Source organism: Haliaeetus leucocephalus, unplaced genomic scaffold, assembly GCF_000737465.1.
Source record: "Haliaeetus leucocephalus isolate CR32 unplaced genomic scaffold, Haliaeetus_leucocephalus-4.0 Scaffold170, whole genome shotgun sequence".
Classification (NCBI taxonomy): Eukaryota; Metazoa; Chordata; class Aves; order Accipitriformes; family Accipitridae; genus Haliaeetus; species Haliaeetus leucocephalus.
Window position 1 is genome coordinate 446,889 of NW_010972606.1, and position 14,852 is coordinate 461,740.

The following is a 14,852-nucleotide window of genomic DNA, read 5'->3' on the forward strand; positions in this document are numbered from 1 at the left end:
TAAAATAGCTGGGGGGGTGTCAGTGGTCTCATTTTCTCCTCACTGAATTTAGCAAAGGGTTTCAGACAGCAAAAACTATGGAGACAAACATCAGCTTATTTTTAAAATTAAGACAATTTTGTGTTAATCAGAATCAGAAAAAAGGGAATCGTTTCTTTCTCAATTCAGCCAAACTGGGGAAGAGAGGAAGAGATCTTTCCCCTAAGAAAAACCCAGCCTTGATGAGCATTCCCCTGGGGCTGAAGCCAGGTTGCTGTGATCACCTTCATTCTCTTCGTGAAGGGTCGACTTCCAAAATCTTGGGAAAACTCTCACTGAACGTAGCCACGACTTCGTTTTGCCTGGCTGGGAAAGCCCACTCCAGCAGTTGCCCCCTCAGTTCACGACCTTCCACTGTGACTACATGGTTCCGAAAAACTTGCTCACCCCAATGGTCAAAGCACCCGAACCAAACCCATCCCTGAAGCTGTGTTGCCTCTCCGTTTGATTTTTCTTACCCAGCTTCTTTGAAGCTTGAACAGGAGGGCAGGGAAAGAGGGTGATAAAGCATAGCCCAGGAGCAGGAAAGGGACATGCACCAATAAAAACTGCTGTTAAATCCATCATCGGATTACTAGCACCTATTATTATTACTATTACTACTTGTAATAAATTTACTACTGAGTGTACACTTAACAGAAAGAGTAGTTTGAAAACTAAGAATCTACATGTAATTAGGGAAACCAAAGCAAGCCCTGACCAGCACATTTTCTTGTTATATTAGCAAAATTATCTCTAATTGAAAAAGGGGGCAAGGAGAAAACAAAGCAAATCTTTTATTGTAAAGCTCTACAGTTAAGCAGAATAAATGCTTATCTTGTGCTAGTCTTAAAAAAAAAATAAAAATCATTTTTGGATTAATAAATCTAAACACAACAGCCACAAGAGAAAGCTACCAGAACGAAGAGTTAGATATAAGAGGCAGCTAGAAATTAAAAAACAAATACAGCTATACTGTTAACTGTATTTCAACACAGTATTTCAATACAGTAGCTTATTTTCTAGTCCAGCCTTAGGGTTTTGATTTCTAAGTCACTATAGCAATTTAATAAGAAAGGTAGTTTCACTAATTGAAATGAAAGGCTAATTTTACCGGACTATTGTATAGATAGAATACAGATGGCAGTATTTAGAAAGCTGGAGACTGGTGTCTGCACACAGAAATTTAATTAAAAAATGAGTTTGTATCAATTTTTTTTATTAGATATCAGCAGTTTACAAATTTGCATTAAGAAATAAAGTTACAGAACGGAAATAGCTTGAGCTCATTCTTGGTTGTGAGGTTTTTTCTTTAAGGTCAGGATGTCATCAGCAAGAAATTCTAGACTGTCTAAAACACAGCCCCACTATTTACTCATTCAATATTTCATAATTTATCAAAAAACTAAGATTGTTCTAAATGTTTTTAACAAATACTTAATTAACTACTCTATTAGGCCCTATATATATTTTAAATTTTTTTCAATTTGTACACAATACAGATTTTTAAAAAGCACTTAAGGATTCTATATTGCAATTTTTTGTAACTTTCAAAACTAGGAATAAATAGATTGTTCCCATGACAAGATGAAATCCACTATTCAATATACCACGTGTCTTGTCTTCCCCATACCTCACAGCTAAGCATACAATTTTCTAGCAGGAATATTGTTTTAAAACACTAATTCCCCATAGTTTTAATAATGCACATCAATTTATGACTGCAAGAGGTTCTATTTCCTGATAAGCACAGGTATAACTTAATTCTATATTTTGTTACAGTCCACTAAATACCACCTCAGCATATGCTTAATTTACATTTTCTTCTCCACAGCTCATAAGACAGTCAGAAGACAAACTATGCCTGGCAAGTAAGGATGCAACTGCACTGAGATTTCTATCGGGAAGCCTCATTTCCAATATATGTGTTCATCCTTCTTTCTCTTTCCTGCCTCACAGTCAAAACCAGTAATAAAATAAAGCTCCCAACATCTAACATTAAGGTTACTAAAAAATACAGGACTGTTAAGGAGGGGAAAAAAAAAAAAGCATATGCAATGTAACAAGTTGCTACAAGATTTCTGCTCTGTAAAGATGAAATAGCAGTAAGAGGCTTTGCCAGAAAGCTGCACAAGGGAACAAATATGCTGGAACAAATAAAAACATCAACAGTCTTAAGGCAACCTTCATTTGAATCAGCAGTGTGATTACTTGTATATCTGAAGAGAAATCCTTCTTTAGTTTACTTAATTATGTCGATACAAAAGATGTTACGAACCATATCGATCCTAAAAAAGTAAAAACACCAGACAGACATGAGTATGTTTTCCATTGAAAGAAATTACTTTTACCTACATTTGTAAAATAAATAGCAGTTTAATTCTTAAAGACTTAAAAAAAACCTGATCAGCGCTTCCAAGAACTGGAGTTTAACTATAAACTCCAGGATAATTGGCCTGATTTTCAAACACCCAAGAGCTTCCACTGACCTCATATAGGAAATGCAAACTAACTGGAGCATGAAGCATGCTTTATACTATTGAAACAAGTATGTCTTAATTTTGTGCACAAACATGGATCAAAGGTATTACTGTCAAGTCATTTAAAGAGCCAACAGAGTTAGATGATTGCTGTAGGTCCCTTCTAACTGTAACTATTCTATTCCGAGTTATGAACTATTAATACTTTAAAATAAAGTGACAGCAAGTAACTTCCATGATGGAATTTCTGTTTCAATCGTAAGAAAAGAAATAAGCTATATAAGGAAAAAGGCAAAAAGTATATTCTAAGGAAGGTGAGCTATCAGCTACAGATTTGGTTTTAAACAGATAAAGATCTACTGTCTACCATGAGAAGTCTACAAAGCTCAAAACCAAATTAATTCTGTTCTCCCTAAAGATGATTCAGTGGCAAGATCCATGACACTAAATCCCTACAAAAAGAATTCCAACTGATGGTTAATATATTGTAATATTTTTACTAACCTGTATAGATGTCATGACCCCATTAGCAAGTACAGAAAGTTTTCCAGCCACTGATTTCACTCCTTGTTTAAACTGAGCTATATCAGGAGCTGAAGGCAAGACATTTGTAATATTGTAGCTTCCTAAAAGGGGAACACACACACAAGAAGAAAACAATTTTTTATTAAAAGCAGCCTTTTTTTTCCCGCTGAAGTACAATATACTACTAGGAGCACTAAACACCAACGTCTGCTCAGCACTGTAAAAAACACTAGGCATAGATCTCAAATTTCTTAAATGCATCTTCCTTTTAATTTTTTTCAGTTGTTCATAATTCCACCCAGAGTGTCATCTTCTATACTTTGTATTCCCAGCTGAGCAATTAATGTTTGGATAACATATGATTTATTCTGCACTTGCAATCTGCTGCAATGTTATTTGTCTTGTATCCTAAACAGCTGTTACTACCTTGCAATTTAAAGATGAATGCACCTCAGTGGTGGCTGAACCCTATTTGTGTACATGCATAGGTATGCTTTGCGTGCTGTATATAGACACATATTTTGCATTACTACGTCTGAGGCTTGGAAAATTCTACAGAAATTATAGTAAAGGTAAGTAAGTTTTAAAACTCCAAAACAAAGCTGGCAATCCATCCTTCCTTAAAGCCAATGTAGTTCGGCCAGTGCTAGCTCTGCTGCTATTATGAAAAGTGTAGGCCTAAAGGTAACAGAAATTAAAGATGTTTCAAAACTAACTGCATGGTAAGTATTAACATGCTAACAATTACAATCACCGGCTCATTTCCAAAAAGAATTATCGGCACACCTTAATATTAAATATCTGATACTGTAAAAGGCATAAATGGCAGTAAACCAGCATCACAGAACTATGATCTCAGGAATAAATGGGCCTCCTGAGAGAAAGCATCCCAAAACAGACCATTTTCAAAAGGAAGACTGCAGCCTGCAGCCTTAATTCAGACACAGAGCCAACTGATAGTCGTGACCAGTTGGGACACAACGGGTAAGCTGTGAGCAGTTACTGAACCTCGGACCAGCTTGTCCGGCCACAGACTCCACACCCACACAACCCCAACTCCTTTTGCCGGCAGCTCCGAACAGGACATTGCTACACGCTGGCAGCCCCTTCTTCTCCTTTTTTTCTTTTTGAACAGGGGTGGAGAAGGAAGAGAGAGACAACCTGCAGCTCCTCTTTTCGTGGGAAGTTAAAGGCACCTGCCTCGTTAGGCAGGCTCAGAAAGACATTAATCTAGATAATTTGATTTACCTACGGTAAGTGGCTAGTTCGTAATGGCAGATGCATAGTCACATTCAGAGAGCTTCCCGCTCCATTCTTTAAAGCCAGCTAGTAGCTGCTTCTGCAATGCATGGGCACACTTGTTTATAGATTATTTTCAAAAATTCACTGCCACTGAGGCAGACCTATTTCTGAACTGTAATTTTGACCTCTATATGACCCGTTCCACTTATCAAATACTTCAGCATTTTTGTTATTAAAGTCAGAGTCATGGAAATAGAATTTGCAGATATAAATAACCTGAGAAAAGCTCTAACCACTTCTCAGTGACATGAATTTTCTCATGTTTTTCTGATTAGGTATGGTCGTCTGAAAAACCTTTGTAAATGAGACAGGAAAGCAACTCCTTTTCTTGTGATTTCCTTCAAAATCAGCACCTACAAGTAAGCCGTATGACGTGCCATCTTTCACAAGCAACTGGTCTGAAATAATGCAAAGTAAAAGCATTTTCTTGCAGCCCCCTATTTTTGGTAAATGGCTCCTACAGCACTCTGTACAAAAGCAAGCATCTCAAGACTGTTCTACCCTAAGATCTCAGCAGTGGTCATAAAAACAACTTTAGATTCAAAGGACATTTTATTCTGGCAAGGACCCCAGAATTACAGCAGCATTTTTGTTGCCAGCCTCCGGTCTCCTGATTACCTTTATTTTATGGAACGGATGGCCTTGGCATTAATTCAACACCAGACAAGCTATTACTGCAGTAAAATTTTTCTAGGAAGGGCCACTGTCAAAAGGTAAGTCTTTGGCGTGGGGGGTGTAACAGAAAGACATGCAGGAAAGGAAGATTCTGTAGATTGAATATAGTGTGAATTTATAATACACAATTATTATTATAAATAATTCCTGGTATATTTTTTCCTCACTATTATTTTAGAGCAGTTAACAACCTACAAAATTTAGAAGAAGTTTAGTCTTTGTAATATAACTTTAAATTTACTGTTGGGTTACGTGCCAGTCACAGAGAGTAACTAACCTCAAGCTGCAGGCAGGTATTTTTCATCCCATTATTAGGAATCTCTGCATTCCCCCACAGGACCCAAGAACCTTTCCAAGTGGTCAGTGATGAATAATCATGTGTGCACAATTCATGTACACCCAGTAAACATTATATAATTGCCTGTAAGTACCCTTATTCAGAACATGGTGAGAATTTTATCACATATATAGGTATGTGTACATAGAAAGGTACATTCATATATATATACACACACACAGATACATATATATATATATCAGATCACACAATTTGCCCCATCTTTAACTTTTATTTACCTTTTCCTAGTTCATTCTCTTATTCATTACTGTGTAAAAGCCCCACACATATTACACAAATTAAAGGAAAGATTAATTCCATATAAAATAATCTATATGCAAGAAAATTAAAAGAAAAAGGATGAAGAAAGTTCTAGTCAACAATAGATAAAAAAAAATAGTATTTGTTATCACAATCCCATGCATAATTGAAAAGAGTTTACAAACTCAGAAAGAAACACTGTTTATTTGCTTATGTTCCCCACACCTTTTTTTCTTTTTTAAGCACATGTACAACACCGTGTTGCAAATACTCTTTCAAGTGGCCAAAGTAAGTTACTGCAATTTCTGCTTTATATTTCCTCCCCTCCTTATGCGATTTCTGCTTTATGTCTCTCCCCCCCCCCTTAATTTATTTTATTTTATTTTATTTTATTTTGTTACATTTCAAATCACTAAAATCCAGCTCTTAAGTAACTGGTAACAGGAGTTATTTCTCTACTAGCCAGTGTATTCAAAACTTGCTTTCAGGAGATCAAAACTGAACAGTCACTGTTTTTCTTTTTCCCCCGACTTTTCCAAAATAAAAATCAGATGCTGAATACCGTTTGATTTTCCAGCCTATTTATGTAATTACTCACAGATTTCAAGTTCTTCAATAATTCTTTTTTTTCCATTTCTTCACAAGTTAAGGAGCGAAACCCAACTGACCAAGTCAATAACATGTTCCAGTATTTCCTACCTTCTCTATTTCACATTATTGCACTATCCAAAAAGGGTGTTGGAAAAAAGACGTGAGAGATTTTCAATAGCCTAAGGGGCTACTTTTCAGTCACTGTAATGTAATACTTCTTTCTTTCTAATTTGATGAACTATACTCTCCAATGTAAGATGTTCCAACAAATCTTTTAAACAGACAAACCAATTGAAAAATTTTGTTAATAACTTGGCAAAACTGGTGTTAGAAGCAGATATCCTGATGAATGAATATGCCATGCAACAGATTACATCGGAATTTCAAGGCCACTAACATTTTATTAAAGACTCTTCTTAGATTCAATATTATTAAGACAGCTATTTTCACATATATAAATACACAAGTCACTTAAACGTAACTTATCAAAAAACCTACCTGATAGTCAATTTAGGTGTTATCTCATTTTTGTAACAAAATATTACAGTTTTCCTTTGATAAAAATTATTCACAATATAGTTAGTCTATTATTTGCAACAATTGACATAAAAAAACCAGTATAAAATATTGAACATACTGAACTGAAAATACAGAACTTGAAATTTAAGATATTAATTTTTTTTAAATAATGACTGCACCTGCTAGGCTTGTTTGACCTATTAGCAATACTAATGCATACTGTACTTTGCACACTTCTTGCAGCATACAGCACCAGCTAGCTGACAGTGTAACTAGAAGCAGACTAAAGCAATGTATTCACCGCATGATAAAAGTTTCTCACTCTGTTCAATATGTACCTGTTGGTTGTTTTTTCTGATCTTCAAACAAGTCAGCTGAACTTATAGATGAGCTTCCAGAAAGTCTTTCTAGTCGAGCCCTTGCTTCATACTAGAAAAGAATTGAGAACAAAAAGTATTCTAACAGTATGCTGCGATCTTTCAAGGTCATATCAGATAATTCATGAAATTATAGATAGTTTTAAAACATACAATCCAGCTGAAGTTGACTGTTCTGAAAGTTGTACCCATTTCATAGTTTTCACATGACCTACATGGTGTTTGTCATTATCTCAACTCATTTCTGAGTTGATCAAATAGTGACGTTTACCATTGCAACACCAAGAGGCCTACTCACTGTTAGCTACCCAAAAATTGCTGAAAAACTATGCAACCATTAACAACAACTAAAAAATGTGAAATAGAGTGGTTGGGTAGGATAAGGAAAAAGCACTGCAGTAACATCATGTTAACCCTTCTAATCACATGATCCTTTTGATTCAACTTTTTTTCCTGAGTTCCCTGGGAACAATATACATCGATTGTATTTTTTTACATTACTCTTTACATTGTTATTTTTCATTAAAAATAGATTTTTTAAAATGACCCCTTGCCTCCACAATGGAACACAATATTAATCTGTTTTTTATTTCTAGTCTGATTCAATTACATGTCATTTGTTGAACAATTTATCTGCTTAGTTAGCCTTATAACAGCAATAATGTTTCCATGTAACAAATACAGAGGGGACAGCTGTTTTAACAACAGTTTGTTGGCGTCAGTTTGGGTATTTAGAACAAATGATGTAAGCCTTCACCCAGCATCAGGCTGAGTCTTTCAAAACTAAAGACTGCTGAATCATAGTCTACCACTTCTATCACAGAAGAATGATGTTGGAGGTAAGGTCCTACTTGCAGGTGCAACTCCTTAAAATGAAATACTAAACTATCAGAGTTATCAGAAACTTGTACATTTCTAACAAACAAATATTCAAGTGGACATAATTCTATAAGCTTACTAATTCTATCAATATTAACTATTTATTGCCTTCTCTTTATACAAGAGCACCATGCTTATAGTCAAAGAATATTTTAACATTTAAAAATATTTATCACTGCTTTCTACTTACATCAGCATGATCTTGTCTTCCAAAATACATGTCTGATGAAATTGCTTTTACATTGCCAAATTTTTTTTGTGCCTCATCTGTGTTTAAAGATGGTTCATATTCAGGCTTACGACGAGATGCAGGCCTAAAAGAAAAATAAACTGCATTAGTGACCATAACTTTTATTTACATCATGGCAGAATGCAGTAAGTCAAACAAGAAGCACTATCATCTTTGCTTTCTGAAGCCTAAAAGTAGAATAGTGATTTTTTTTTTTAATAAAAATTAAATCAGTATCAACCCAGGATAAAGATAACTAAAGATAACTAAAATAAAGATAACTAAGTTGACAGAGCAGCAAATAAAATTTCAGTGACAACTGTACAAGATGGTGAGCATATAGTATTTCAGATTCATTAATCTTGTATCTTTATTTTCAGAGTTCATTTAAAAAGCAAGCTAAATTATGTGAACAAGGACAGAATATTTCTACAAAACTTCAAAAAAACCAAAACACGTCAGTGAAATTCAGATTTAAACGTAACAGCACAAAAAGGTTTGACACCCTTTGAACTGTCACTGCCTTCCACCTCAAACATATATATTCAATACCTGCTCCTCCTCCTCCCTCCCCCTTTTTTTTTAAAGTAAATGTAAATAAGGAAGTAATAGTGTTATGGGCATGAACCCCTATTTTGTGTAATATGCATCACTGGTCCACTCTTTAGGAAAAAACAGAATATGCTTGTGTTAAAAAAAAAATGTTGTACTTAAGTGCACAAACTGCATTTTACAGGTAAATGAAAAATACAGTTTTAAGTAAGAAGAACAGAAGCAGGAAACACCAACCAAGCACACAAAACCTCACATTCTTACATTTTCCACTTGAGTACAAAGATAAAACCACAGCTGTCAAAGAAGTAGTACATTCATTTTCTATCATCGCAACAATCAGACCTGTGGTTTGCAAGTATCTTCAATACCTTCATCCTAAAAGCTGAGTACCCTACAGTTTCATTCATTTGGTAACTGGGTTCTCTTTGGTTCATTAGGCAATAAATAAAGCAAGTAAAGCAAGTATGCTTTCAGAACAGTGCAAATATTTGAGTTTCTCTCCACAACTTTTGTCTACTTCTTTTTTTGCTGAAGTGCTTTGGAAATTACCTCCAGTACATATACTGTACAGCACTGAGCAAAACAGACAAGTGCTTAAAATGTAAACAGCAAATTCAGCTTACAAAAGAAATTCAGCCAGGAAGTCCCTTGACTGCTGATGAAAGTTATGGCCAAATTCTTCTAGACTAAAAAAAAATCCTACTACTACGACCAAGACTCAAATCATATTTACAAACTTGCGCTTTCTGTACAAAAATTAGTTAGGTTTTCTTGATTTACCTGTCTGAAAACCCTGTACTTTTTGAAGTTAACATTATATCAACATCTCTACTATTATTTTCTTTCTTCCAAAAAGAATCTGAATTGTCATCCCATTTAGAGAAAGTGTTGCTCCTCAAATCTGAAGAATCATAGTACCTAAAATAAAAGAAGCAAAAAAAAAGTATTTAAAAAGTGGGAATTTTATATTGTTAGGCAAATATTGCTGTAATAAGTGTTCACTAGCAAGTAAGTTTTCAGCACAATGATAGTTGTCAGTGAATAATCTGGATTTCATAATATTGCTTAGACGCTTTGTACAGTTGAATCCAATGGATTTGGGTTTTTTTTACATGTGTATTTAACTGATTCAAAAGTTCAGCCTTTCTTTAGGCTGGACAGGGTGATGAATATGCAGTGGACTGCCTGAAAGATGTGGTCCCACCAAAACCAGCAAAGTTGTTATTACTTCAAAGTATTACATCTTTAGTGTCAGGCAAAGCACTGGGAAGAACATTGTCAAGATATCTGGCTGGTGTAAGAGCAACGCTAAGAAAACTTCAGGATAGACCCTGCGAGCAAGGCACCATGATGACTCTACAAGGTAGTCTTCTCATAAAGGCCTGGCGTTCTTGACACTCCATGCTAAGATACCAGCTATGAAAAAAGCCACCACAACTTTCGAGGCACTTTGAACACTCCAGAGATCCAAAAGCACCTAACTAACCCATGGCATCCAACTGTGCTGTGGTTCCACGTGGGGCAAAGTTTTCTAACTAAGGGGCTGATGGTGGCTAATCTCACAGTTCCATATGCGTCAATCTGTAAGGTATGCAAGCAGAGAATCTGCTCCCATTTTCTGAGGCATCAACAAACACAGTTCAGAACAGGAAGGAAAGCCCTCATCTCTGGTTCCATATATTTTTGTTTAATACAAGTATTAAGTACCTCTGAGTTTCGTAACATGTTTTATTAAAACAATGCTAAAGAACTTATTTCTTAAAAGCGAGTCTTAATTTTATAAGACAATCTTCTCTTGCATATCAAAACTGCAGGGAAAACACAAACCGAAAGAAAAGGAAAAAAAAAAAAAAGAAGCATGTTTGTCAATTCCGGTGGTATGTTATCTTGACCTTTCCCCTTTTATTACCTACACATATCTAAACATCTATAGAAAATACTTTGAAAAAACCACTACTAAAATGCCAAAGACTAAGAATTTCCCTTTGTGGTTAAATAAATTTTCCTAAAGTTTGGATATGACCAGGATAGGGAGTAAGATGATCAAAACAACAGGAGGCTAGCAGTATGGAATCATTCAGTAGAACAAGCATGGGATATTGAAGTCTGCATCTGTATTTTGTGAAAAGCACTCTTTAAAAAAAAAAAAAAAATTTCTCCATGTTTGTGTTATGATTAGTCAGGACGCTTGTTTTTGCAGTTTATAAGAAATGTGACACCTTCAGCAGCAAAGCTTCCCACCACTGCACATAGAAAATAGCAAGGACAGATCTGGAATGAAATTCTACAAAAAGCAGGAGTCTCTCCCCTTCCCTCCTGACAGACAAGAAGCAGCCACAGCAAACTTTGTAAGTTCCATATGGATGTGTAATAACAAACAAGGTGTTTATATACATATGAAGCTATCCAATCTCACAATGGCCATCAAAACCATGGGATGGGGCAGGGGCTACAAGAGCTGATTTTAATAAAAAATTACTTATTTTCTCCATCCTTCCCCCAGAGATTTTCATAACTTTGCAAAATACTTCTTCAGTATTCAGGGGGTGGGGGGAGGAGAAAGGAAAAACTGCATTCAATAGAAAATAAGATTTTACATTGTTATGTTAATAAAGATTTTATTAATTGTAGCAAAAAGAAAAATCAAAATCCAAGGATTTTGAGAGGCTTCAAATATATATCTGAACCTTGAGACATTTGGCTTGCTTAATTTACAGATACTTATCAGCACTCTAATATCCAGCATGATTACTTTGCTTTTGGGCATATACTAAGATGATATTAAAATTACTTTATCTCTATTTCAAAGTCACAGCTTGGAATAAAGGAGAACAACCACCTTACAAACCTTATGAAGTCCAACAGTCTGACTTTATACTTTCTTTAACGAGAATGAATTTGTATACCAACTCCAATTAGATTCTACTATTGCTGTAACTAGAAGAACAAGAGCCAGGAACAGCTAGGTTACAATTTATCTTCTAATTATTGAACCAAAACACATTAAAAAGCCTCTTCCATAATTTATCCTTTGTCTGCTAGTAGGCTTATGAATAATTTGAGACCAGTAACAGTTCTTTTTAAAGAACAAATAGGGAAGCACTGAAATGATACTTTCTATTCTACAAGACTGCTGCCAGTTCACTTGGTACCACATTTGCATTTCTGCCACTAGTGATTACACTACAAAGTAATGATACAAAAGTCTTTGTGTTTTTATTTTTCCTGTCTACAAGTAATTAGGTACAAATTTTCATGTTTCTGTGGCACCAATCCAATAAAGGCAGTTTATAAAAGCAACACCTGTTGCCATCTATTGGTCCAGAAAACAGCTGTTTCACTGCAATTAGTGCCTGTAGGACTAATTATTTTTTTCTCCTTCCCAACAGCAGTATTTTATAATTTGCACTGCATTCATACTCTGATCAAAAATTTGTCAATTAATTTTTCCTTACATTTTCTGTTCAAATACATAAAAGTCTATCAAATAAGAATGCAGACACCTACACAATACATCCAACACACAATACCTCAAAAAGATTTACGTTTTTGCATTTGGCATGCATCCATGCAACTGTAGGATATCTAGTATCACACTTCAATACTTGTTTAATTTTAAATTGGAAGTTGAAGACAGTACCACAAGAAAGAAAAAAAAAAAAAAAAAGAACAAACACAAGTCATTCTGACAAAAATTCACTGGATTTGGTATACAGCAAATAAAAGCTTATATGGCAACTGTCTGTGCAAGTAGAGGCTAGACCCTAAAAAAGACAAAACCTGTAAACCCATAATTCAGACTACCTTCTCCTCAGAAAAAGTAACTCTTCTTTATAAATACATCTGTCATTGAGGTAAGGCCAACTATTCCACAACTTTCCTGATTCAGATGTCCCCTGAAAAAATCCTGTGTGTAGACATGTCCAATGTTTTCTGTTTTGCTCATAAGTTCCAAATATATTATGTATACTTGAATATGTAACTTGCATATACTTCTGCCCCTACTCAAAATAAAAAGCTTACACATCACCTTGAACTTGAAGAGAAATACGAGTCTTCTACATCATCAGTGTACTTCTTCTTCGGCTTTGCAATTGCAGGTGTTTCCTGCTCTATTGTTTGCATATCTGAGGTGACTGAGTGAGAAATGCCACTGGGGACAGGAAGAAAATAAGTATGTAAAGAGATGACAAAGCTCACACCCTAAAAAAAAAGAAATGAAAGCCCAAATCTAGCTTCTGAAGCTTGCTGATAAAGCCCAAGCTATACAAACATTTAAGAATAAAGGAGGAAAGAAAAAAAAAAAAAAAAAAAAAAAAGGCCCTGGAGGAAAACTCAACTGTCATTCTCTGAAGTAGTGACTTTTTAGAGTTTTGGCTTGTAAAAGACAGACTATACTTAGGTTGGTAGTGTTCACTGAAAACATCCTGACTACCTTCCTCAGAGTCAGCTAATGGAGGCAAACATCCTACAGACATCCTACAATTTAGGTTAACACCTGTCTGGCAGGTTAGAACGTAAATCTATCAGAAGCAAACCTGCCTCCTCCCCCTGACAAATACTAGATTCTTTTATGATATTGTTTAAGTTTCCACAACATACTTTAGTGTATTTTTTCATTTCCTAAGCAAAATGAAGGATAACTGCATAAAGCCACAGAGTATTTTAAAGACAGTTTATAGAACTTCACATACCTTCTGTTGCTGCCAAATCCCATGCCAAGTCTCTCCAATTCGTTTTTCTTCTTACCAGATAGATTTAACTTTTCTTCTTTTGTTTTAATATCAAGATCTCTGTAGGCCAACCGTAAAGATGATACACTAGAACAAAACATGCAGTTAACATATAACTGTAAAATGCTACACTGAAAGCCCAACCCAATAATATTGGTAGAAAATTAACAATATATATTGTAGCACTGTATTTTGTATGTTCTGTGTTTACTGAAAATATTATTAATTGGATTAAATGCCAACTATAAGGATGGGAGAAAGCCAGGAGAGGAGCCTGTCTAAACGGTACCCCAGTCTGTGTATGAGCAGGCAGTCTTTTTCAAAACAAATGTGAAACATGCTACTGCTAAGGCTCAGGACGGAGTTCTGCATCACCATTAAGTCAACCTGGAAGAGTCTTTTTTCCACAGTCCTAACTCTATGTGACACCAAATAATTGTCAAAATTATCCAACTCTGACATACTACAGTACTGTGCCATTCATGATATAACACTAATAATGCCTTCCCCTAATGCACAGCTTGGCCCTGCTGTGTCTCCCTCCCCTCACTCCCTGCATGCTCCTACTGCTTTTAACACTTGCTAGACATCCACTCATGAGACAAGCGCTAGAGGCAGACCACGCTTCATTGATGCTGCCCTTCCCTATGCCCCAAAAGGTGTCTCAGAAGAGGGGAGGAGAGAGTCTTTGTACTCCCAAAATGGAATATACTCTGTATTACAGAAACTTTGAAGCATCCAAAACTTATCATTTCCTGCACAGCTGGCAACACATCTTCTCATCTGAAACATTCTCACAGTTTAGGTACAGTAAGCTGTCTTTCTGAGATGCCATGAACCTTCCTATACCTCAAAACAATCTTAACTATTTTCCAGTAATACCAGTGTAGCAGAGACAGAAGTTTTTAATCCTGATTACAGAATTGTAGAAACACTGCTTAAATTTAATTTGTTAGTTTAAAAAGGATACAAATAGTAATTTGAACGAGCAATGAAGCAATATTTTAATTCATAAGTTGTGACTGGCATAAAGTATAAAGGAACACTATCAGAAGAAAGGTAAATGAGATTTGGGATGCTGCTGGTAGACATCCTGCTGCAAGTAGAAAGGAAGTACATAAGTCTGAAAACCCTTGTAACTTTCCATCCATTTTGTGCAGAAGCAGGAATGAAAAGACAACAAGTTTTTGACCAAGAAGTATTTTCTTCCAGTGTCTCTCCTAACTATTTGATTACTAACAGGCTCTTCTGAGCTTGATTTTTTCTGGTCCGATGCATACTGACTTAACTTTAACCAAGAGTACAAGATGCCCCTACCAAAGTTCACACCCTGCTGGTTAGTGCATCTCCTGCAAGACAGGAGCTGTGTGG

At 35.5% G+C, this 14,852-nt stretch overlaps 1 protein-coding gene across 1 annotated transcript in view; it reads right to left on the reverse strand.

Annotated features, from left to right (window-relative positions):
- Positions 1 to 2,033: 2,033 nt before the first annotated feature.
- ARFGAP3 (ADP-ribosylation factor GTPase activating protein 3) overlaps positions 2,034 to 14,852 on the reverse strand; it is a 28,495-nt gene continuing 15,676 nt past the window's right edge. Inside the window, exons 9-15 of the mRNA XM_010563578.1 lie at positions 13,443 to 13,568; positions 12,779 to 12,901; positions 9,529 to 9,666; positions 8,155 to 8,278; positions 7,047 to 7,137; positions 3,003 to 3,124; positions 2,034 to 2,306 (exon numbers count right to left, since the gene is read on the reverse strand). Coding sequence (XP_010561880.1) covers positions 2,289 to 2,306; positions 3,003 to 3,124; positions 7,047 to 7,137; positions 8,155 to 8,278; positions 9,529 to 9,666; positions 12,779 to 12,901; positions 13,443 to 13,568 — 742 coding nt within the window. The 3' untranslated portion in view covers positions 2,034 to 2,288. The remainder of the gene's footprint in view (positions 2,307 to 3,002; positions 3,125 to 7,046; positions 7,138 to 8,154; positions 8,279 to 9,528; positions 9,667 to 12,778; positions 12,902 to 13,442; positions 13,569 to 14,852) is intronic.